The sequence below is a fragment of the Carassius carassius genome, chromosome 3 (genome assembly GCF_963082965.1).
Source record: "Carassius carassius chromosome 3, fCarCar2.1, whole genome shotgun sequence".
Taxonomy (NCBI): Eukaryota; Metazoa; Chordata; class Actinopteri; order Cypriniformes; family Cyprinidae; genus Carassius; species Carassius carassius.
Window position 1 is genome coordinate 17,559,588 of NC_081757.1, and position 25,230 is coordinate 17,584,817.

The 25,230-nt window shown below is 40.1% G+C and overlaps 1 protein-coding gene across 2 annotated transcripts in view; it reads right to left on the minus strand.

Moving 5' to 3' along the window:
- Positions 1–25,230, minus strand: part of fto (FTO alpha-ketoglutarate dependent dioxygenase) — a 165,306-nt gene that overhangs the window by 95,771 nt on the left and 44,305 nt on the right. For both annotated transcript variants that reach the window (XM_059531816.1, XM_059531808.1), the window contains exon 7: positions 16,577–16,696. In XM_059531816.1, the coding sequence (XP_059387799.1) occupies positions 16,577–16,696 (120 nt within the window). The remainder of the gene's footprint in view (positions 1–16,576; positions 16,697–25,230) is intronic.

Genomic DNA, 25,230 nt, shown 5'->3' on the forward strand with positions numbered 1-25,230 from the left:
TCATATACCCCACTAATGTCTGACAAGCAGATAATTTGCTTGACTACATTACATTTTAAACAGTGTACCTATTGTTTTATCTTTAAAAAAAATTTTTTTTGGTAAACATTTTGCTTGAAAACTGCTATCTTTCTGTTAGGTCCAGCACAGATGGTCCTCACCACAGTTGATGGACTGAAGCACTGTAAGGGTACAAACTACAGCAGAGTACTATGGCAGACTGAATCACACATACTGTACTAGTGTTGTCAAAAGACCCGGTACTTTGGTACCAAGTCGGTACTAAAAAAATTACAGGTTTCTTTAAGTACCGGTAATACCGAGGTCCCGTTCAAACCCGGTTCAGCGCTATGATTTCCGCTACGGGAAAAGTCTCTTTTCACGAAATATTGAAGCAAAAAATTATCCTTAATTTTGTATTTTTGTAAAGCGCATTTGCATCAGTACACAGCCATAGGCGAGACGGCTTGTTCGCTCATTGGCTTGTTCTGCGGCAACTTCACAGCCTATCGATCGCAGGCTGATGCAACATCAGACCAATAAGGGCGCTTCGCGCCCTTCTTGCCACTTCCCGCCGAAACGGGTGTGGCCCAACCTATAAAAGGAGCTCGAAAAGGCTGACTCACCTGATTTTTCATCTCTTCAGCGAAGCTCACGCATCGCTGGATCACGAGGAAGCAGCGTGTTTTTAAAGATGCCCTTGTGCGGCTCGTGCAGAGCCCCGCTCAGCGAAGGAGTCACGTCATCTGCGTCTCCTGTCTGGGTGAGGACGTCATCAAGTCATCTGCGTCTCCTGTCTGGGTGATGGCGTTGCCATCCAAAGCCTGCCGCATGACGTCATCGCTGCTCGCACGGATATTCTCTGCTGCTGGGCAGGCTGCGTCTGCGTTAAACACCATGGCTACGCTACAGATTTTCCAGGGCGATCTTCTCCGCAAGCTGGATGAGATGGGACCTGAAGCGATCTATCTCGCGGATCTGAGGAGTGCTTCTCTCCCTCCGCGCTACTAAGTCCGCTGCACAGGCCATGGGACGGGTTATGGCTTCCGCTACGGTGGCTGAGAGGCATTTGTGGCTGACGCTTTCTGACATCAAGGATCTTCCGTCAACGAGTTTGTGGAGAGATTCGCCGAGGACCAGAAAGCTTCGCAGGCGTTCAAGCACTTCTTGCCGAAGCGCTCCAGTTCTGCAGCTAGCCGCTCTAGACCGGCCCCACAGAGCTCTCAGTCACGCCCAACGCCTCCTGCTGCGTCATCACGACAGCGTCAGCAACGCAGCTCTGGACCCCGTTCTCGCTCTTCAAGCCGTCGCCCCGCACCGCGGGAGCCGCGGCAGAGGATTGCGGTGAAGCCAGAAGCCCCGAAAGCATCCTAGCACTGCTGGGAAAGCGCCGATGTTCGAGTTCCGCTGCGGCCGAGCTCTCACCCAAGCGCGCCGCTGTTGCAGTTCCGAGAGTTGTGACTGCCTCAGTGTCTTCTGCAATGCGCAAGCCTGCACGAGTGCCCGCTTGCCTGCACACAAAAGCCGTTATCACGGCTACCCAGATTTTTCACAAAAAGAGTGTTTTTTCTGGTGTTCCGGCCGCGGCCGATGGTGCTATAAATGTTGTGACGATGCCCACTCCTCAGTGCCCATCTCCACATGTAAGCACAGCCCTGCACACAGGGCCTGCGCCCATAATGTCGACTCAAGTCGGTCGCGCACACTGCATAGTAAGAGTGCCCACCCCTCAGTGCCCACAATTACTATGTCACACGCGTCATGTGGTTTCTGTAAAAACAAAACCCGTGCACGCTCGTCCGGCCACGGCCGATGGTGCTATAAATGCAGTGACGCTTACAATCCACATGCTTACAATCCACATGTAAGCACAGCCCTGCACACAGGGCTAGCGCACATAAGATCGACACAGATCGGTCGAGCGCGCCGCACAGTAAACGTGCCCACTTCCCAGTGCCCACATACACTATGTCACATACGGCGCGGGGCTTCTGTAAAAACGAGGCCCGTGCACGTACATTCTGCACAGACAGACAGCGAGTTGAAGGTGGTAAATGTGCACACATGCAGCCCACGGTTACTCGCAGATATATCGAGTCCCACGGGACCCGCTCAGCCTCCCCGCAGTCGGTTAAGCGCCGGAACGGGGTCAAGAAGAGCGATCTGCCCGCTGTGATCAGCGCGCTCCCCGCCTCAGATGCGCAGCACACTCGAGCGCCGCCGTTGCCCAGTCAACAGAGCGCGTTTCGCATCCAGCCCTTAGCCAATCATGCAGATGCATGGTCAGCGCTTCCAGGGGTTTCGGATTGGGTGCTAGGCATTATAAAGAGAGGCTACTCGCTACAGTTTTCTCGACGCCCACCGCGCTTTTCAGCGCGCGTCGAAACTACGGTCAAAACAGAAGTAGCACACATACTTCGTGCCGATATATCAAAACTGTTGAGCAAAGGGGCTGTAGAGCCTGTGTCTCAAGCTCAAAGCGAGGAGGGGGTTGTACAGCAGATACTTTCTGGTGCCCAAGAGAGACGGGGGTCTCAGGCCTATACTGGATCTAAGACAGCTGAACAAGGCATTGATGAAACGCAGTTTCAAAATGCTCACGACCAGGAAGCTCCTCGCGCAGATTCGCAGAGGGGACTGGTTCATGTCAATAGATCTGAAGGATAGCGTCAAACCACAGGCGATATTTGAGATTCGCCTTCGAGGGCCAGGCATACCAGTTTACAGTCCTACCATTCGGCTTGTCCGTAGCTCCTCGTACGTTTACGAGGTGCATGGATGCAGCGCTCGCTCCTCTCAGACTCAGAGGCATATGAGTGCTGAATTATTTGGACGACTGGCTGTTTCTGGCCCGATCACGAGCGGAGCTCGTGGACCACAGGGCCGTTTTACTCGATCACCTCGAGAAGCTCGGCCTCAGTGTCAATTGGGCGAAGAGTTCGCTGAATCCCAGTCAGACGATCCTGTTTTGGGTATAGTTCTGAACTCGTGTTCCATGACGGCGCGGCTAAGAGCCCCATCCACGCTCAAAGTTTATGTGGCGGCCATCGCGGCGTTTTCTGAAACGGCGTCCGGTCAGTCAATAGGAAGGAACGATTTAGTCATCCGGTTCCTCAGAGGAGCTAGGAGGCTGAATCCTCCCAGACCTCCGTCAGTCCCTATGTGGGACCTCGCGGCGGTTTTGGAGGCCTTGAAGGGTCCCCCTTTTGAGCCTATCCAATCGGTTAGCCTTCAGCATCTGTCGTTCAAGACAGTATTCTTGTTGACTCTCGCTTCTGTGAAGCGTGTGGGTGATTTGCACGCGCTCTCGGTGAGCCAGTCGTGCTTGGAGTTTGGGCCCAATGACTCAAGAGTCATACTCAAACCTAGGCACGGTTATGTGCCGAAATCCCTCAACACACCGTTTCGGGCTCAGGTTATTGCCCTGTCTGCCCTGCCGGTGTCAGGGGAGGATGGAGACTCGAGTCTTCTTTGCCCTGTCAGGGTTTTAAGAGCTTATGTGTGTCGCTCTGCTGCCTTTCGGCAGACGGAGCAGCTGTTTGTTTCGTTCGGTGGACGTTCCAAGGGAATGGCTGTTTCGAGGCAGACTCTATCCAGATGGATAGTTGACGCCATAGCGTTAGCTTACGCTTCCAGGGGCCTTCAGTGCCCGTTGGGCGTCAGAGCACACTCCACAAGAGGCGTCGCCTCGTCGTGGGCGTGGTCTACTGGGATCTCCTTGCAGGATATATGTATGGCGGCAGGTTGGGCCTCGCCGTCTACATTTATCAGGTTCTATAACCTGGAGGTCCCCGCCTTGCAAGCAATGCTGTTGTCGGTATAGTCGAATCAGGGCCCTGAGGGGAATTCTGAGTTCACGAGCGCTATACGCTGCCGACTGTTATATGGGCAGTATTGTGTAATACCCGCATTGCCACATTGGTCAGGCCTTGCCTCGGCTGTGTTATGTCATATTGCCGCATCTACGGATGCTGCTAGATATAGGACGGAGGGTTTTTTTCCCTTTTCTGTCCTGGACTCTCTGTGAGTCCCTCAGGTGACTGTGCACTCGGTTACTAAACGTAACCTCGGTTCTCTCTAGAAGAGCGAACGAGTACTGCGTTCTCTGCCGTGCGTACGATTCACTCTGGTTCGCTTCGGCGATGAAATAAATCAGGTGAGTCAGCATTTTCGAGCTCCTTTTATAGGTTGGGCCACACCCGTTTCGGCGGGAAGTGGCAAGCCTGCGCTCGATAGGCTGTGCAGTTGCCGCAGAACAAGCCAATGAGCGAACGAGCCGTCTCGCCTATGGCTGTGTACTGCTGCAAATGCGCTTTACAAAAATACAAAATTAAGGATAATTTTTTGCTTCAGTATTTCGTGAAAAGAGACTTTTCCCGTAGCGTCTTAGCTAAGACGCAGTACTCGTTCGCTCTTCTAGAGAGAACCGAGGTTACGTTTAGTAACCGAGTACGTTCTCCACACACTGTTCGGCAAGCGCTGGGACAGTCTTTATATTAATCGAACAGCATTAAAAAGCTCATTGATTCATTAAAAAGCTTTTTTTACTTTAATAAAGAAAAATCTTTAATTTGTAGTCCAAAATGCAATGTTTTACATTTGATTACTTCATTTAATTTCTGTACCTAAAAACCTACCTAAAAAAAACCTGGAAGTCAGTTTATTTTATTTGTATCTTTACTCTATTGTAGTTATTTGTGCTGTTGCTTGTAGTTAGAATATTCTTAATGATAATTGTGACGAGTGGGGCGGGGCCGAGGGACATGGGAGCGAGGCCGGGGGAGTGATTGGAGATGAACTACACCTGTTCGTCCCACCGGTCTCGAGGCCCATGGAGGAGATGGAAGGATATAAAACTGGAGCGACGACAGTGAAGGACGAGAGAGGACCAGGCCTGGGCTTTTAGTTGTGTTTTGGGTTTTATTTTATGCGCACCAGTCGTCCGTGAGGGGCTGGTGCGCTGTTTTGTGTTTATTTTGTTGTTATTAAAATGTTTTTGATTGTCCGCCGGTTCCCGCCTCCTTCTTCCGGATGAATATGAAGGTTGATATCGTTACAATAATATATATATATATATTTTGGAAGTATAGATTTTCCATAACAAATACAACTGTACCGAAACCGTGACTCTAAAACCGTAAAACAAACCGAACTGTGAAAAAGTTTAACTGTTCCACCCAAATATTTACATAATCATTTGGCAGATGGACACTTTCATTCAAAAAGTGAATGCATCCATCTGCCAAATGATTATATAAATATTAGGGTGGAACAGTTCAACTTATATATATTACAAATGTATATAATGATAGATGTTTTAAAAGAGCATCTTAATGACAAAATACAGTAATTTTTTAGTGCCAAAATTGACCAGAAATTGATTTTCCATTTCCAGCCTACAATATGTAGCCTAGTGTACAATGCTTATTTATTTTGAAGGTGATGAAGGAAGCAACAGTAGCACTAGTGCTGAAAGTGCTCGTTGAATAAGAGAGGGTGGACAGTTCAGCTTTTGAGTCAGAGCAGAAACCTTCAGGTAAAGTTTAAGCTATAAGCAAAACTTCTTGATACTTCATTTGATTATTTTGCCCGTCCACAGTCTAAGGATTTTGATTTATTTTTTAAGTATAACCCAATTCAAACAACTGAAAGAGCCAAAAGGTTTAGCAGTCTGGAGGACACATGAATTGGGTGGTGGTGACTGCAGCAACAGAGGTGGCCTGGGGTGGAGTCAAATTCCCGGCCTGATTTACTGTCCCAGCCCGCCACTGTCTGTAAATGTTAAGCCGCAAAAGTTGTTTGAAATATGAATCAGAGTTCTGCGCATCTCTGTGTGAATTAATGAATGGCAGAGACGTGCGGGTTTGTTTACTACATCGACTGAAGCGCATGACGCTTGCATTAATTTCAGCATCTGAGCTTCATAGTTCTCTCTCCATCAAGCGATCTGAACTTTTCAGTTCATCTCATTGGACGCACAGCGCACCTGTATTTGATGCTCTGTAAACTCTTTGTGAAGGAGCACGACTCACCGTCGCTTTACTGATAGCACTGTTTCTCACACATGCAAAGAGAGAGAGAGCGAGAGTCTTACCACGCTGAATCGACATGCTATATGTAAACTATTCTTTGTTGTCTTCTCCTGTCAAAATAATGGAGTTCATTTAGAATTATTCATATTCATTTTCGAACAAGCAGAAGACATACCGGTTTCTCCGGTAGTGGGCGGAGCTAATGCGCAAATGGCAATTTCATTGGCTGGCGCTGATCTAGTACCGTCCCTGTTTTGATTTTAGCAGATCAGTTTGACCGAATGCAGACAACGTGATTAATATTCATGAACCCAGCAGCTCATCAATTCATAGTTCATTGTATATACACTAGTATGATATTAGAATTAGTAGTAGTATTATCTTTTAATAATAATTAACATGATCTATTACTATTTTTTTTACAGAAACCCTCAATGACCAAAAATATCTTAAGCATCACCACCAGTCTTAAGTTCAGTTAAAATGACAAATATGCATTCATTAGGCCTAAAAGTTAATTTTTACATAAAGGCATTGTGCTATTCAGTAAAATGTATGTGATACTGCTACTACTGTTGAAAAAAATTATAAAACTTTATTTTTTAAAGAAATAAATCACAATATTTCTTCCATGTTTTAATTTTAATAGCAAATCCCCTTTATTTACCAAAAATAAAATGTGTTTAAATTTCATAAATTAAAAGACAAATTAAATTTGGGTGAAACTTGTTTACTGTTTTTTATAATTATATAACTTGTAGAAAAACTTTAAACACAATTGTAAATAAGTATAAAGAATGGCATTGGTTTTATTATAAAAAGTTATGTTTTTTTAATTAGCATATTTTTTGTGTTTTGCTTTGGTACCGAAATTGGTACCGAGAACCGTGGATTTTCACTGGTATCGGTACCGAATACTGACATTTTGGTACCGTGACAACACTATACATGTTAAACACATAGAGCACAGACAATATATATATATATATATATATATATATATATATACACACATGTATGTCTCTCTGTGTGTGTATGTGTGTGTGTGATTGAGAGCTTGGCCTTTCAGCCAGATTGACCCTCTGATCTCTCTGAGGCTCATCAATTACCTCTCCCCTCAGAGCCAGCACGCTGAGAGAATGGATTATATGAAGTGTAAAACATTAGAAAAATGTGTTCACAACATCACAGCAATGTGTCCGAGGACAGAGGAGGGGACAGATAATAGAATCCCAGCTGCTGAAGAGCACAACGCAACAAGTGACAGCGTTTGAAGGCATTGTAGGGCAGCTCTGTGGGCCGCAGGCTTTTGTGCTGGGGATTGTGGTTCCTCTAGCCAGAGGCAACTGGACATATGCTTTTTGCTTGAGCTAATGAGGCAAAGGCTAAAAGCTTTGTTATTTTCTTCCTTTATCTACCATGGTTTGTCTCTCTCTGCCTTTTTTAGGTGGGAACGTTTTAAAAAAGGCAACTGCAAAACAAAAAGCCCTTGATAACATCTCAACTACTACTAATTATTTAAGTAAATGTACTTAGTAATACCATGTTTTAAAGCACAGTATTATGGAATTATTTGCCTTACACAGTTACATTACTATATCATAGCACCAACATAGCACCATATAAATTTGTATATTAATAATATTTAATAATCCACCACGTTTGCGTGTAATTATATTTAATTATTATATGTAATTATATGGAAATATAACGTCGGAGATGCGTAAACACTTTATTTATTTTTTTATCTATCTATTTATTTATAAATAAATTAATACTTTTTATTCAAGGATGCATTAAATTAGATCAGAAAGCGACAGTAAAGAAAACGTCCTGATCATGTGACAGAAGACTGGAGTAATGTCTGCTGGAAATGCAGCTTCTCTATAACGTTCCACAACGTATTTTCAAATATATTAAACTACCATTTTTAAATGGTAATCATATTTCACAATATTAATGCTTTAACTGTATTTTTGATCAAATAAATACAGCCTCGGTGAGCTTGAGACTTTTACAAATCTTACCCCAAACATTTAAATGGTGGTAGGTATGTTTATGGTTGGTTATGACAACTAATACAATATCAGTGTCTTTCAAATCACGTTTGCTGGTCTTTTGAATGTATCACTAACTCTGTGACTTTATAACCACTTCCACTCTCTCTCATACACAAACATATGTATACACATATGCCTCATCTCTCTCCACCTCCATCTCCTTCTGGATCTGCCTGCTGATCAGAGATTAGAGATTAGCATCTTGTACCCATGATTCTCCTGCCAGTGAAAGCTTTTGGCAGTGGGAGCCAGGCCAAATCCTCACTCTCTCCTCACTCCACACAGATTCATTTTCAGCACTTAAAGAATGTGAACTCTACCAGAGATTACCATCGCATAGACCTGAAGCCATTTTCATTAAGTGTCTTTTTTCTATGGTGGCTGAAAAGTGGCATTTGGGAAAAAGATTAACGTTGGCTTGCCACTAAAAGAACGAAACCCAACCCAAGTTGTATGATGTTATAGGAGACACCGTGTTGTGTAATTTATATGTCATCTAAATGCTGAAAATATCAGTAGTGAAGTGAATGAAGTAATATGCATCAGTGGTTTTGGGAAGCCTGAGGGCTCTTGTATAGCAGGACACATTTTTCCAGTGCATTAACTATATATGAGTAAGTGTAAGAGAAATAAGAACCTTTTTTTTTCCAAAATCTGAGTTTAATACCTCCAGCGAGAATGCCTTAAGAAATATGTGCAGGAATCTTTCACTATGACATGTAAGTATAATATTAGTGGGCAGACAGATACGAACAGACACTCACATTAAGTACACCATAGAAAATAGCAGATAATATTCATAGCCTGTAAAAGAAAAACCTACTCATAAAAGCACAAAATCTGCTCAGAAGGCAAAAACCTGTAAAAAAAAATAAAAATAAAAAACGCATGATAAACCGGCTCATAACGGGAATGTAAATGAATAAGGTGATCTGCAACACGCTTTCAAAATAAGTTCAATCTCAAATATTTTACAGGTAAAGCCTACCATTCTCTTATTAGTTCTAAAAATCCAACTCAAGGATCAGTGGACCTGAAGCGTTCATGCTATTGAGTTATCGCTCAGGACCAATCTGCTACAGTTTCAAGAGTCTTCGCCAGTAGCATGTGATCTGACTTTCTTGTGGTCAAGCCAAGATGCTGAATTTGCTTTCTAATCCCGAAATCATCTGCCACTTTCCACAGACAGAGAGGGAGAGAGAGACAGAGAACGGAAGCGAGTTGAAAGCGAGGGGGATTATAACAGATTTCTACAGGAACATTTCCCCTTGGAGAGGGAGCGAGTGTTTACTATCAAACACATCTGTGTCTTTTCATCTCAGCCAGAGTGTCATCCCTCGCTCTCAACTTCTGTCCAAACACAAACAAACAAACACAAAGACTGCAACTTCTGAGTATGCATCAGCCACCAGACTGCACTCCTGCGTAACACGTCTTCACACACAGACACGCTCTGAGCTCTCTTTCTCCCAGGCTCCTTTTATATCTTCTTCTTTCTTTCCCTCCTCTCCTAAAACCTCTCGAATTATCTGCAATATCTTCTTGATAATTCCTCTCTTTCTTTGCGATCTTTCAAGCGAATCCGACAATTTTACAGTGGCTTGGCATCAGGATCTCCCATTCTTCCCCTTATTGTTCTGAACCGTGGCTTAACTCGGTTAAGAGCCCCAACATGATAGCCAGCCTGGTGACTTCAAGAAGGGAATTAAAAGAAGGGATAGAGAAGAAAGACAGACACATTAGACACTCAAAGACATATATCTGCTAAATAAGGTCGGCATGTACCTGACTGGCAGAGACGTTTTGTGTACATCTCTGTGGAATTTAATGAAGCATACTGCATGTGTGTGGTGTTTGTGTGTATATCCCCAGCAGTGATTAATCAGTCATGGTCTGTATGTAATTCCAGATCTTATTCCTCTTACTTCAGCCGCTTATCTCGCTGATCAAGGAGCGAGCTGGAAAAACTGCAGAGTAAATAAATAAATAAACAAAGCGCTAAATAAACCCAGAGTGCGAGGAGAGTTTGGGGAGATAAGACAGATCAGGCATTATAAAGCACTTATTGGTTTTCTAAGAAAAATAAGAATTCAACTTCAGAGAATTCAACGGCTGTCAGAGAACGTCTGCTCCTGCACACACTGAGCTACACTCTGCACCAGCAGAACAAGACGGGAGCGTCAAATCACGCACATGCACATGATGATACTAATAACTAGAACCAGTCTGATTCTTTATGCTTTTCTTCCTTTACATCTTCTGTGCTGAAATCTGTGAGATTTAAGGGAAGTGGATTTAAACCAGGTATTAATGTGGTAAATGTGTATAATGCTGTTATGGGTAGCTGAAAACATAATGAAATTAGTCAAAGTTTTAAATTAACAAACATGGTCAAACTTTGGGAACACTGGTCATTCCAATCTTATTGAAATCTGTATGGATTTCTACAAAGTGCTGTGCAAGCTGAATCCACGTGGGCCTGCTAAAATAACAACAGATATTGCATACATACTAAATAAAATAGTTTTTTGTTTTTACAATGGAAAATTATTTCCAGATCTGACACAATTCTGAAGGGAAAGGCATTTTTTGTATTATATAATGATACACAATTTTTCAACGCTTTGGGGTCAAGACTTAAAAAGAAATATTTTTCAGCAAGAAAGCATTAAATTAATCAAAAGTGAGAGTTAAGACATTCATAAATGTTATTCAAACTTTGTCTTTCAAATAAATGATGTTCTTTTGAACTTTCCATTCATCAAGTAATCTTGAAACACTTTTTCTACACAAATTTTAAACCGCACAGCTGTTTTCAACATCGACAATAATAATTAAAAAAATTACTTTATAAAAATAAGAAGAAAGAAATGAATACATTCATTTAATTATTTGTAAAATAGATAAATATATAATATAATATAATATAATATAATATAATATAATATAATATAATATAATATAATATAATATAATATAATATAATATAATATATTCATGCAGAATATGTGCTGCATAAGTACTAATAAACAGCCAGTATTTTAACAATAGGCATGCTAATAAGCTACTAGTTAATAGTGAGAATTGGTCCCTGTATTAAAGTGTTACCAAAATATTTTATATTACTGTAATTTATATTATTGTGTATTTTGATCAAATTAATGCAGGCTTGATAAACATCTTACCACCCCAAACTTTTGCACAGTTATGTACATGCACAGCTTTCAAGTCCAATCGTATCGATCAATCACACATCATGTCTCAAACATCTGACTTCACTAATCTGGCAGCCTGTTGCCAAACCAGTGATTAGTTACTCCTCAAAATATTTGATCAATCCAGTAACAGACTGACAAGACAATAGATTTTTTTTCAGCATTGTTGGTGGGATAAAACGGGTGGATATTTTTGTCTGTTAGTCGACTGTGTATAACTGATCTTGTGGGTGTGTGTACTTCAAAAAAATATCCAACAATATTTCACCCCTGCCACCACACACAAACCCACCGGTCTCCCTGCCTGTCCAAAGAATCTGTAAAAGCTTCTGTATGCAGGTACAAACAGCGCCCACTCTCTCGCTCTCCCTGTAGGTAGAAAACACAAACACAAGCACACAGCCTGCAAGTGGCATATCAGCGCATGAAATTCTCTAAAGGGGTTTAAGTATTTACCCTCCCCACTATCACGGCCTGCTAAAATTCAGCTTACCCTGTTCAATAAGGACTTCAAAGGGAATCATAAATACCTTTTGCCAGCAAATTCCACTGTACAGTGTTTTTCTCCTCGCCCCCCTTTTCTTGCTTCTTTTCTTCCCATTCACCCCCCCCCCCATTCTGCAGTAAAAAAGGACCCTTTTATTTACCATTTATAAGTGTAATAAGAGAAATTGGGAGGTAATTTCTGCTGTTATTTAAGCAGGCGAGCCGAAGGAAAATGCAGGTAAATGGATCTGTAATTCATTTTGTTCTGACAGGAAACAATTGTTGAGAGAAAAACATGTTCCAAAAATGTTCCAAAACCTATATTTTCAAAGTTCGCAGTGACACATATACATATATACACTCTAATAATAAAATGGCTTGCTGTTGCTATTTTTTTTCTGAGATCTATTTTATTACAGAAATAACTACAATATTGCCCCGGCATGCATAGATTAAAAAATAATAATAATACGCAAGACAGAAAAGAGCTACATAGAAAAATACACAGAGGCCCTACAGAAGGCATTCTGGAATATTATTATTATTATCATTATTATTATGATGAAAATGTACAGCAAAGCTATTACATTTATAATGTTTTACAAACTCATCAAATAAGTGAATAGAGATTAATTGCCCCGGTCGACCTTAAAATAATTATCAGAACGAGGCAGCTCTAAACTAGATGAAATTGATACACTTGAATAATTAGATCCTTGGCACTGACCTACTGAAGTCAATAAAGGTTATTAAGGCCAATTGCTGTCTAAACGCATTAGAGACAGAGAGAAGCGCTCCGCACCACATCCAGCATTTCAGCGGCTATACGATAATCCCTCTCTCTCTCTCTCTCTGCTGCCCTCACACACATATACACCCCCTACCTTCAGACACACTAAACCAGATTGGATTCGCTTAACCTTTCAGTGGCTTTGATCAAATGAGCTCACACTGCAATAACATTTACATTGACCCTCACTCTCACTCTCTCGCTGGGGAGAGAGGTCTTTACCTTCCTGTCTGCCACACACACGCGCATGCTAGGTCAATAACGTAATCAGATATCAATGGTGACCCCTGCAGTCATGATTGCTCGCTTTCTCTCGCTCGCTTTCTTTCATTGGACGGAGAGGATGAAATTATGAAACAGTAACTGTGCACTAGCTGACAGACACGAATAAAGACCAACACAAACACCGCCGAAATGGAACAGACGATGCACCTAAACAGCTCACTGTACTGTACCCATAAACGCATAATAGTGTCTATTCAGTCTGAAAATAAATGTTTAAGCACACGATATTTGATGACGGCGTTTGTGGCAGAAAGATAGAATAGACACAGTGAGAGAGAGAGAAAAAAAGAGCTTTTTGATGTGGCGCTCTGAGCAATAGAAGTGGAAAAAAGTGACAAATTAGACCTAAAACATCAGAATAAACCCACTGAGCTGTCTCGCTCTCAGCCGTCTCACTCTCAGCCCTGCAACCATGTACAAATGAAAAAAAAAAATGTATAATATGCCTGGATGGTATTTAAAATATTTTGCATATAGCCAACTATCTCTCCTGAGCCATGCGGGATAGACAGAGTGAGAGAAGGAGAGAATGAAAGTGTCACTGTTAAAAGCCTAAATAAATGTCAGTGGTGTATGAGGAGTACGATAGCTTCTCTGTAGGGACCCGACGTTCACCCAGTGTGTGTGTGTGTGTGTGTGTGTGTGTGTGTGGGAGAGAGCGAGAGAAATTGAGGAAAGGGACCTGAGACCTGATGTTTGATAACATTTACTTCATCTTATCAGAGCACATTTAAATGGCTATCTTTATTCTTTTCTTTCTCCTTTTGTATTTTCTGCTATATTTCCTATGTTGCTTCCATTAAGCAGTTCACATTAATTCATGAGGTACAGGTTGGGGGGGGGGGGGGATGGCACAGAAAGAGCGAGAGAGAGAGTTGTTTTATCAGGATGTCATTCAAATGGAGGGGTGAAAATTTGCATCACAACAGCCTGAAGAGCAAGAGAGGGAGACACAAGAAAAAAGAAAGAAGGAAAAAGAAAGAGAGAAACCCCCATGGGAGAGGAGAGGTTTTAATAAACAGCAGGAAGAGGGTGAACACACGGAGAAAAACACGGAGCAGCCAACCCCGTAACCGGTTCGGACTGCGCAAAAATCCAGAAGAGTGCAGGAAGGCCAACAAGACAATTCCCAAGAATCTAGATAAACACATGTCTCTGGTAAATGCCAAGACTGTCTGTTGAAATCATACTTAAATGAATTTAAATCAGCCATGGAAATATCAGATATTAGGAATTCAGATGAATATTTATTTTCTAAGTGCTTTCACATTCATGAGCCATTTATTCAAGCTCTAACAATCCTACAAATTCAATATTTGTTTAACTAATAAAACGCAGAAAGTGGCTTGATCAGGTTAAACTACATTCACCCACAATTTCAAAAATATAAATAATAAAAAAGAATAAGTAAGAATTAATGACAAATTTACAAAAAGAGAAATACATAAAAAAGTGGCTAGATGAATGGATGCCGCAAAATATAGATTTTTTTTTTTCCTCCATGTCCTTTGTACTTATATATATTTAAAAGATTTATATGGTCAAAACAATATATAATATAATTTCATAATTTAAAGATGATAGTTTACCTTACTGTATTATTTACATACAAGCACAATGTTACTATAAAGAAAATAATTTAACATTGGCAAAAAATACGGCACTTACATTATATTAACTAAAACATTTTTTTTTAAGTGTGTTTACATTTTAAACCATTATGCATATCTAAAATGTCTTAATATATGTGTGGAGATCAGCACTTCTAAATTGTGTTTCTTGACAGAGGGAGACTAGTGTCTCACAGTGAGACTGTCTCACTCCTTCAAACACACACACACACACAGAGAGAGAGAGAGAGAGCGGTCCTTAGCCCCAGCAGCACATTAGATGTGATTACTGCTCAAAGAGCGAAAGAGGCAGCCAGTGGAAACCAGTATATAACGATACAACAGTGCCCCCTACTGAAAGTGACAACAGCTCTGAGAGCAGAGCTGTGTGCTGAACACATATACACACATATGGATAATCAAATGTGTCCAACAGACAATACTGATCAGCTGTTATTGTCTAGATTTAAATAACCTTTGCCGTACAGAGAGCCTGGATGCCGCTCTGCATACTGGGGTCATCTGCGGGCAGAAGGGTTACTACTGGGACATGCAACGTCTAAAAATTTTTTTTTACAAATAATGCAGTACCAAATAACTTTGGCCAGTAAATATTTAAAACTGCAGCATGAGGTCTATATGGTTAAAATCAAATCTAATTTTTTGAACTGCACTGATGTGACATGAACAATTCAAGCATCTTTAAATACCAACTATTACAGGAAACAAACAAGCTGCATGGAAAACATAACCTCATAGGTTTATCTAGGATACCTAAAGATAATTTATTCACCCAGTACAGCACATAAACAATACCTATGTGGAATATGCCTCGTATTAAGCCACCACAACTAAATTACAAAGGACAAAACTGCAATTTGTCTTCGTGTTCATCAAAGACTGCCCTAATCAATGCTGCAACAGAGACAGATAATTACAATGCTAGAAGAATGCAAATATATTATTTATATATATATATATATATATATATATATATATATATATATATATATATATATATATATATATATATATATATATATATATATATATATATATATACACACACACACACAGTGTTGGGGTGTAACACATTACAAGTAAACAAGTAATGCGAGTTAAGTAATCAGATTACATTTTTCGAGTAACTAGTAAAGTAACGCATTACTTTTTAATAAACAGCAGTTACTTTTTTTTCCCATTTATTGATTGAAATTTCTCCTTTCCCAATGTTGAGAGAAATCAGGAGTAAGATTTTCCTTTAGTTCTAGAATAAATGTGAAAAAGCATTAAATCATTTCATTCACAAACACACAATTTAGTTTTCCTCAAAATTAATAAAAACTGTTAAAAGCAACTGACCTTCGATGATCCAATTCAACCATACTAATAAGCAAAACATTTCTTCTTCTTGTTTTATTGCTGATTAGTGTTGAACTTTATTCTTCTGTGTTCTACTGTACAGATGTGAATTTACATTTTCTTCAGCCTAAACCTTTTGGTGCAAAAGAGCTTTTACATTGGCCAAAAAATATAAATTTTTATATTAAAAACAAACAAGCCCAGCCCAGCCCAGTCTTAAAAAGTAACGCATGTAACACATTGTAACACATTACTTTCAATAAAAAAATAACTAAGTAATGTAAATGTATTTATATATGTGTGTGTGTGTGTGTGTGTGTGTGTGTGTGTGTGTGTGTGTGTGTGTGTGTGTGTGTGTGTGTGTGTGTGTGTGTGTGTGTGTGTGTATATATAAACAAACAGGTATGACAAAAACCATGAAAGGTAAGCAGGCAAAAAATAGGACAAGGTCTTATGATAGTGTTAAAACTGATTTTCAAAATCTATTTTGTACTTCCTATTCTCTCACTCCATCTGCACACTTGTTTCACATTTACCACATGTTTTGTTTGGATTAAATATGTAAAATGTGTTAAGCAATGCTGGAATTACAACTCTGTACTGGTAGCTGAAAGCATAATCAAATTATCCAAAATATTTTGTAAACAAACATGCACATGTAGAGCTAAATGTCAGACGCTGAATTCAGCTGCAATCTGGGTGCAGATTCTTTACAGGCCTGCTCCATCACTCTTACCATTCGCTCCATTTCCTTCCAGTCTTTCTCCATCTGTTCCATGGGTTTAGTCCACCAGCTGCAGAATCGAGCGTAACGCCGGCCCTGGAACCAGTACTGCCTCAGCCATTCAAACTCCACCTGAAAGGAGCAACACGGGGCAAGATGTTAAAGTTGCACAGTGTCATTTCTACACTAGAGACAACAAAAGATCTGCAAAATGAATCAATAGGTTTTTGTAAAACAAGTCACTAATCGCATTCTTTGTCTGGCATTGGTTGGACAAACAGGTAGTCCTGCCCTAAATGTACACAAATTGTTGATCAAATGTTATACAAAGTCATCCATGCACATTAAAATGTTTTTAATAACAAATTGTAATTAAAATGTAATGTATTGTAATTCTTGTTCTGAACATAAAAAAAGATATTATGATAGATATTTTGAAGAATGCTAGTAATCAAACTATCGATGGTCCCCATTGATTTCCAGAGTAGTCTTTCGCTACTACAGAAGTCAATGGGGACGAACAACTGTTTGGTTCTTCAAAAATCTTCAAAATCTCTTCTTTTGAGTTCAACATTAGAGAGAAACTTGCACAGGTTTGGAATGGCATGATGGTGAGTAAATAATGATAACATTTCTTTTTGGGTGAGCTATTCCTTTAATACTATTGGTTTCTGAATGTAAGAACAATTTAAAAACCTAGCGCAAAAACAAACTCATTTTGCCTTCCTGTACAAGACAGGCTTATGAAAACTAGGCCAATGAAGTCCAGTCCTTGAACAAGAGGTTAAACCACTGCAAGCTGCTGACATCTACTTCACAGCGACTAAAAAAAAAAAAAAAAAAAAAACAGCAGTCAAGTGTGTTTGATAGTCTGTAAAATGTGGTTGTTGGACAAAAATGTTTTGTGCTCCAGTCATTCTTCACTATCCCTCACTCTGGCCTATGTGTAGTGTATTATATCAGCACGGTCTGAAACAACAGCAATCCAGACGTCTATCCATTTATCAAACTCTATCCATCCATCACTGGGCAATTTAGCAGCACAACAGAGTAGCGGAGGGAACTGTGAGTCAGTGAGCTGGGGAGACGGGGGAAGGGCATTTATATGGGGTGCTGGGAGTGATTTTCAAAACTAAACACCCACGTTAAGGTCACGCTAACAAGGGAACACAGGTAGCCCCATACACTCCTAGAGGACAATGGATACAGAACAAATCGTACACACACCCCTCTAACAGAACGGCTTTGCTTCATACTCAACATTTTGTATTTTTGTTTACCGCTGATCAAAACGGTGTCATCACAATAGGAAGGGGGCTGATGACATCTGCATTTCCTGTTTTCCTTTTTGTTGTTTCGTTTCCTTTGTTTATGTCTGCTGCTACGTAACACCCAGGAGAGACGTAAAGATTTATCCCACACGCCGAAAACATCTCACCTACACACACTTCTTTCCTTTTCTCCTAAGTCGGCTTCTTTTAGTTCTTTACTTCATTGCTTTCATTCTTCATCCCATCAATCTCTCACTTTCTCTTTCTACAGGGAGCAACAGAATCCACCACAGGCTCTCAGCCTTTCTCCTCTGGGAATCTCCCCATCTTTGACTCTTTTGAAGTGATGAGTTAACCCTCCTAAGGATGCTTAATCTAGCCACGTGCACGTGTGTATCTGTGTCTGCCCCACATGTAAATGTAAACACCTCACATTTGCCCTCCCACAATGGTTGAACAAAGCACTGCTCCAAAATTCATTCTCCAAACAACAGGCCACTCTGCGCCTTAGCTAAGAGTTACAACTAAACAACACATCCAAAACACAACAATAGAACAGCAACCCAAACATCCACCCTGTCTCTTTACTGGATTTCACTGTACAGTTGCCTGGTTTGGTCTAGAGCATCTGAAGGACATTGAAGTACACAAATCTTGATTATTTTTCTTTTTGAGCTTGCTGTTTAAAATATCAGCATGGTTGTGAATGTTTTTGTACAACTGTTGATTAAACAATCAATTCATATGGAGTAGCATATTTAAGACACAATATTGCCAGATGCTGGGTTTATGAAAGTGTGTGCTTTTTAATTTTCAAGTTACATTATAGCTCAAAATATATTTAAACAATATATTATTACAGTGCATTCAGGCTATCAATTTTTACCTATCATGTGTTCCCGGGGAATCGAACCCCCAACCTTGCACTTGATAGCGTAATGCTCTACCAATTGAGCTACAGGAACACTGTGTCTGTGTGTGTGTGTGTGTGTGTGTGTGTGTGTGTGTGTGTGTGTGTGTGTGTGTGTGTGTGTGTGTGTGTGTGCGTGTGTATATATATATATATATATATATATGATCAAAGAAGGCTAAGCTAAGAAAAGAAATATTTTTGATCTTTTATTTATTTTTATTTTTTTAAACACAAAAATCTAACCTTTCAGTGAAGAATAAGAATTTAAAATAGGGGAAATACCATTATGAAATAAAGTTTTTTTGTTTTGTTTTTTCAATGGACACACAGCGCACCTGTATTTGCCGAACTGTAAACTCTGTGAAGGCGCACAACTAGCCATCGCTTTGCTGATAGCGCCGTTTCTCACACATGCAAAGAGAGAAAGTGAGTCTTACCACGCTGAATCGATGTGCTACATGTAAACTATATTCTTTGCTGTAATTCCCTGTCAAAATAATGGAGTTCATTTAGAAATATTCAGCTTTTTAGAACAAGCAAAAGATATGCCGGTTTCTCCAGTAGTGGGCGGAGTTAATGCGCTTATCTTACCGTCCTGGTTTTGATTTCAGCTAATCAAGACAACGTGATTAATATTCATGGACCCAGCAGCTCATCAATCTGTAGTGCATTGCATATTGTTAGTATGGTAGTAAAATTTGTAGTAGTATTATCTTTTAATAATAATTAATATGACCTATTACTATTATTATTATTATTTTTTAACAGAAACCCTAAATGATCAAAAATATAAATAAATATAAGTTCAGTTAAAATGACAAATATGCATTCATACATGGTTACCAAGTTTTAGTTCTAATCACTAAAGTTATATCATTAAATAGTGCCTAATACCATAACTTAATGCTTGATTGACTGATTAAGAAGCTAAAATTTACGAAGCAGTGCCATTTTACAAAGATTAGCTGAATGGAATCATATATATATATATATATATATATATATATATACAGTACAGACCATAAGTTTGGACACACCTTCTCATTCAAAGAGTTTTCTTTATTTTCATGACTATGAAAATTGTAGATTCACACTGTAGGCATCAAGGGCTATTTGACCAAGAAGGAGAGTGATGGGGTGCTGCGCCAGATGACCTGGCCTCCACAGTCACCGGACCTGAACCCAATCGAGATGGTTTAGGGGTGAGCTGGACCGCAGACAGAAGGCAAAAGGGCCAACAAGTGCTAAGCATCTCTCGGGGAACTCCTTCAAGACTGTTGGAAGAACATTTCAGGTGACTACCTCTTGAAGCTCATCAAGAGAATGCCAAGAGTGTGCAAAGCAGTAATCAAAGCAAAAGGTGGCTACTTTGAAGAACCTAGAATATGACATATTTTCAGTTGTTTCACACTTTTTTGTTATGTATATAATTCCATATAAAATTAGTTTTGATTCCTTCAGTGTGAATCTACAATTTTCATAGTCATGAAAATAAAGAAAACTCTTTGAATGAGGTGTGTCCAAACCTTTGGTCTGTATATATATATATATATATATATATATGATTGCAGAAAAAGGAGTTTCGGGGTCAGAAAACCTTACAAAAATTATCAAACAGCACATACATCACATGTTGTTTAGGAGGGCTTCAAGAAAGAAAAAAAAAGACACATGGCATCATTGATTCTATAGAATACCAACAGATAAAAAAATCTAATAGTAAAGTGAAGTGAAGTGAAGTGACATTCGGCCAAGTATGGTGACCCATACTCAGAATTTGTGCTCTGCATTTAACCCATCCGAAATGCACACACACAGAGCAGTGAACACACACACACACACTGTGAGCACACACCCAGAGCAGTGGGCAGCCATTTATGCTGCGGCGCCCGGGGAGCAGTTGGGGGTTCGATGCCTTGCTCGAGGGCACCTAAGTCGTGGTATTGAAGGTGGAGAGAGAACTGTACATGCACTCCCCCCACCCACAATTCCTGCCGGCCCGGGACTCGAACTCACAACCTTTCGATTGGGAATCCGACTCTCTAACCATTAGGCCACGACTTCCCCCATACACTGACTCTGTTAGAAATCTTATAATGGGCCATGGTTGGATCTTCCAACCTGAAAATAATCCAGAAACAAACCTTAAAAACAACACAAAAATGGGTACAAAACCAAGCTTCTGCTATGGCCATTCCAGTTCCCTGACCTGAGCCCTATAGAAAAACTGAAGACGAAAAGCACCATCATGGAGCTGGGAATCTAAAGTGTCTGGAGTGATTCTGGATGAAGGAATGGTCTCTGATCCTTTGTGAGGTGATCTCTAACCTCATCAGGCATTATAGGAGAAAACTCCTATACTATTTTGGCAAATGGGGGTTTCAAAAAGTATTAATTAAAAGGGTACCATTAATTGTGTCCAACGTGTATTAGAGAAAAACATTTATCTCACAATGACACCCCCCCTCTTAATTCTTATTCTTACATGTTAAATTTTTGTGATTTAAAAAAAAATAAAAGATCAAAAGGATTAACAATGCAGATTTATCTGTATATTTATATATATACAGTGTTGTGCCTAAACGCGTTCATTGAACGATAGTTCATGAACTCGTTCATATTTTGGGCGAAGGTGAACTGAACGTGCTGTATTACTGCCTGATGAACGTTACTGTGAACTCGTTCATTCTGGTGTCTGTGAACGGCACGCTCTCTCAGGTTAACTTCGTTCAATAGGGTGCCAGATTTCTATAGAGCCTTCCAGGCGAAAACCCAGCTAAAACCCAGCTAAAACGGGTCTTAATATGTAGCAGAAAAACACCCAATCTGGCAACACCAGCCACCAGTGTCGCACCGCTGTCCGCCGCATGCGTGACGCTTCATCAAAAAAAAAAAGCATGGAGGCTACAGCAGCATGTAGCAAGGAGGCGTATGATCATTTAAAATAATTTTATGAGGTTTATGACAAGGTCGGTGAGGATGGGAGAAATCTCACTTTTCTGTGCAAACTTTTCCCGCCGTCTTTCAAAAATAAAATCCGCACTTCAGCTACATCCACAGCAAACTTGAAACGGCACATTGAACTGAAGCACCCGGCTAGCCTTTCAAGGTATGTGAAAACAAATAAAAAATCAAAAGACAGTCGGGACAGATCCTCGACCCAAACCCCATTAACTGTGTACTGTAGCGGCTCCGTTGTCATCTCCCAGCCGCAGCTGGACAACCTGGTGGTGCAGTATATTGTCGGAGACCTGCAGCCTTTGAGTAAAGTGGAAAGCCTAGCTTTCATAAACTTAATTAAGGGGTTGTAGCCATCCAAAAAGGTGTCATGAAATCTGACACATAGCTTCAGTGTTAAAACTGATAAAATAATGCTGTCTGTGGTTCTATATGGGCTGTGGCAATAATTTTGAAAAATAATAGCTCGCATCAACATATGGAAAAAAAGAACTATGAACTAGTTCATTTTTGGAACTGTGAACTTAGTTCAAAATTTTGAAGTTTGAACTATAATCTGAACAGTTCATTTTAAAATTTGTGAACTGAACTTTCAGAAAGAGCTTTATTGCCAAGTATGCTTGCGCATACAAGGAATTTGTTTTAGTGACATAAGCTTCCAGTAAACAGAGACAACAACACACAGACAAAAAAAAAAAAAATTAAAAAAAAAAATAATAAATAAAAAAAAACCTTTACAGGAGAATTACAAATTGGCAAATAAATAAGTGTATAAACAATTGTGCTATAAATGATAATGGAATAGGATTGAGTGAGATGCAGGAATGTTCTAGGATGGAGGGGTAACAAATAAATATAAGGATATTGCACATTTTTGCATAAGCATAAGTTTAAGTGGGAAACATTTAAATGTTCATGAGGTAGATTGCCTGGGGGAAGAAACTATTCTTGTGCCTTGCTGTTCTTGTATTTGCGGCTCTGAGGCGCCGGCCAGATGGCAAAAGTTCAAAGATGGGGTGACTTGGATGTGAGGGATCCAGAGTGATTTTCTGAGTCCTTTTCAAGTCAAGTCAACTTTGAACTTGTTCATGTAGAAAGTGAACTTTCCCAACACTGTATATATACACACACACACACACACACACACACACACACACACACACACGGTCAGCATGTAATATGTGTATGTATTTTGTTTTTAAATCCTGTTGCACTGGTGTGGTGTGGACAGGTCATTTATCTGATGGACCATAAAACTGCACACCTGACTCTCTTATTCAGCTTCATAAAAACCTGTGTTGGCTATCAGTTTATAAGCATTCAAACTGGCTTGAACAGGATCATCTTTAGTTGGACTGAGATCAGACACCCAGGGTTCACTTTCACATATGGCCGTCTTCAAAGAAATGCTACACTTTGTGTTGGTTCAAACCTACAATCGCTTCAGACCAATGCCGACCGCTGACAGTGTCTCTACGGACGCCGGAGGCTACAAATGCTAGCAGCCGCTTTTGTGTCTGTCGTTTCCCCCCCGTGCTGATTGTCTGTCTGTCCTTCTGCGTTGAAAGCCCACACAGCGCAGAGCGCTTTGAGCCAACATGGAGGCCAGTTTCCCACAGAGCAGGCCTGCAACAGGCACAGACCTGGAAACTATGCGGCTGGCATTTAGAGCCAAGCCGTCTGCTGCTGTGAGGTACTGAGACTAAATGCCACCTGCATATGCTGGAGGGAGAAAGAGAGAGGAAACAGACTGAAAAAAAGGCTCACAGAGACAGGTGGAGAGTCTGTCTGCCTATATTTCCAGCTGAATGTGGCGGTAACTACTAGTAAGCTATGCTACTGGTCAGGTGCTCATCACAGCAACCTGAGGATAAAGCACTGTGCCATTTTATATATCAAATGGTTTAAGATTTCTAGATATCTTTCACATGGGGCTCACTGTTAGGACTACCAATCAATTTCACCAGATCAACCTCGAGTCCAGCACTGCTGGGACTCAATCAATAGAGGCCAGTCTGTGCTGTTTGCTCTGTCAACCCACATATCCACACATATAAATAAAGAGCCATATATGTGTGTGCACATAAGTTCAATGACAATTGCAGTGATGCAAAATGTAAGAACATATAACATAAGTATTCAGTCACATAACTTATTTTATTCCATAAATGTGACCCTGGAGCACAAAACCAGTCTTAAGTCACTCATGGGGTATATTTTTAGCAATAGCCAATAAAAACATAGTATGGGTCAAAATTATCGATTTTACTTTTATGCCAAACATCATTAGGATATTAAGTAAAAATCATGTTCCATTTTCCAGTTTCCTACTGTAAATATATCAAAATAAAATTTTTGATTAGTAATATGCATTTCTAAGAACTTTAATTGGACAACTTAAGAGGCGATTTTCTCAGTATTTTGAGTATATCAGATTCCATTTTTTCAAACAGTTGTATCTCAGCAAAAAAATGTCAGATCCTAATAAACCATACATCAATGGAAAGCTTATTCATTCAGTTTTCAAAAGATGTCTAAATCTTAATTTTGATAAATTTAGACTTAAGACTAGTTTTGTGGTCCAGGGTCACAAATGTGTTAAAGTGTAAACATTTTTTTTTTTTTTGGGCCGATTTTATTTGCATCTTGGAGTTTCTGTTCCACAATTTTTATTCAATTTCACAAGATTTTGCATAAAAAACAATGACATGGCTGGAAACTCACCTACTATTTAAAAGAATACAAACATTTATAGTGCTTATGCAAAACTGGTGTGTTCTGAGCAGTTGAAAAAAATTTGCATAAAAATACATTGCTGGAAATCTGATACTGGTGTTAAACTTGAATATGCATAAGCAAATTAGATTTGAAAACAATGGTGGACAGAGGATTTTCAGCAAATAACGACACAACCCTCACACAAATCTATCATCGTACGGCATCAGAAGACTTGGATTATTGCACGTGTACAGGTGTCAAGGTGCCACTTTTTGTGTCCATTTGAAAGTTCACAGCCCCTAGCACTTTCTACTTTCACTGTATGGAAAAGAGTTGTTTGGACATTTTCTGGTTTTCCACAAAATAAAGCATGTCATACAGGTTTTGAACAACATGAGGGTAAACAAATGTTGATAGAATTTTCATTGTTAGGCGAAACAGCCCTCAATTCAACACCTTTTCAGAAGACCCCGCAGACCCCAAACCTTGGAAGCGAGAGATACAGAGTGCAGAAAAGCACTCAACAACCTCTCATGAACCTCCAAATACCAGCATCAACCCTAAACACACAGGTAAACTTTCGTCTTTCAACATCAATAGACTAACACACTCAATTAATCCTACACACTGCAGATCCTCTACAGATCCCCCATCATCTCCATGCAGTCCACCTCACTAAACAAGAGCTACACACTGAGCTCTGCTAGAACAGCATGCTGGGATAAAAATGAGTATCAATAATAAATAATACAATAATACATCATTTAAGAACACACACAGGCCCTCGTGGGCAGTTTCAACAAAAT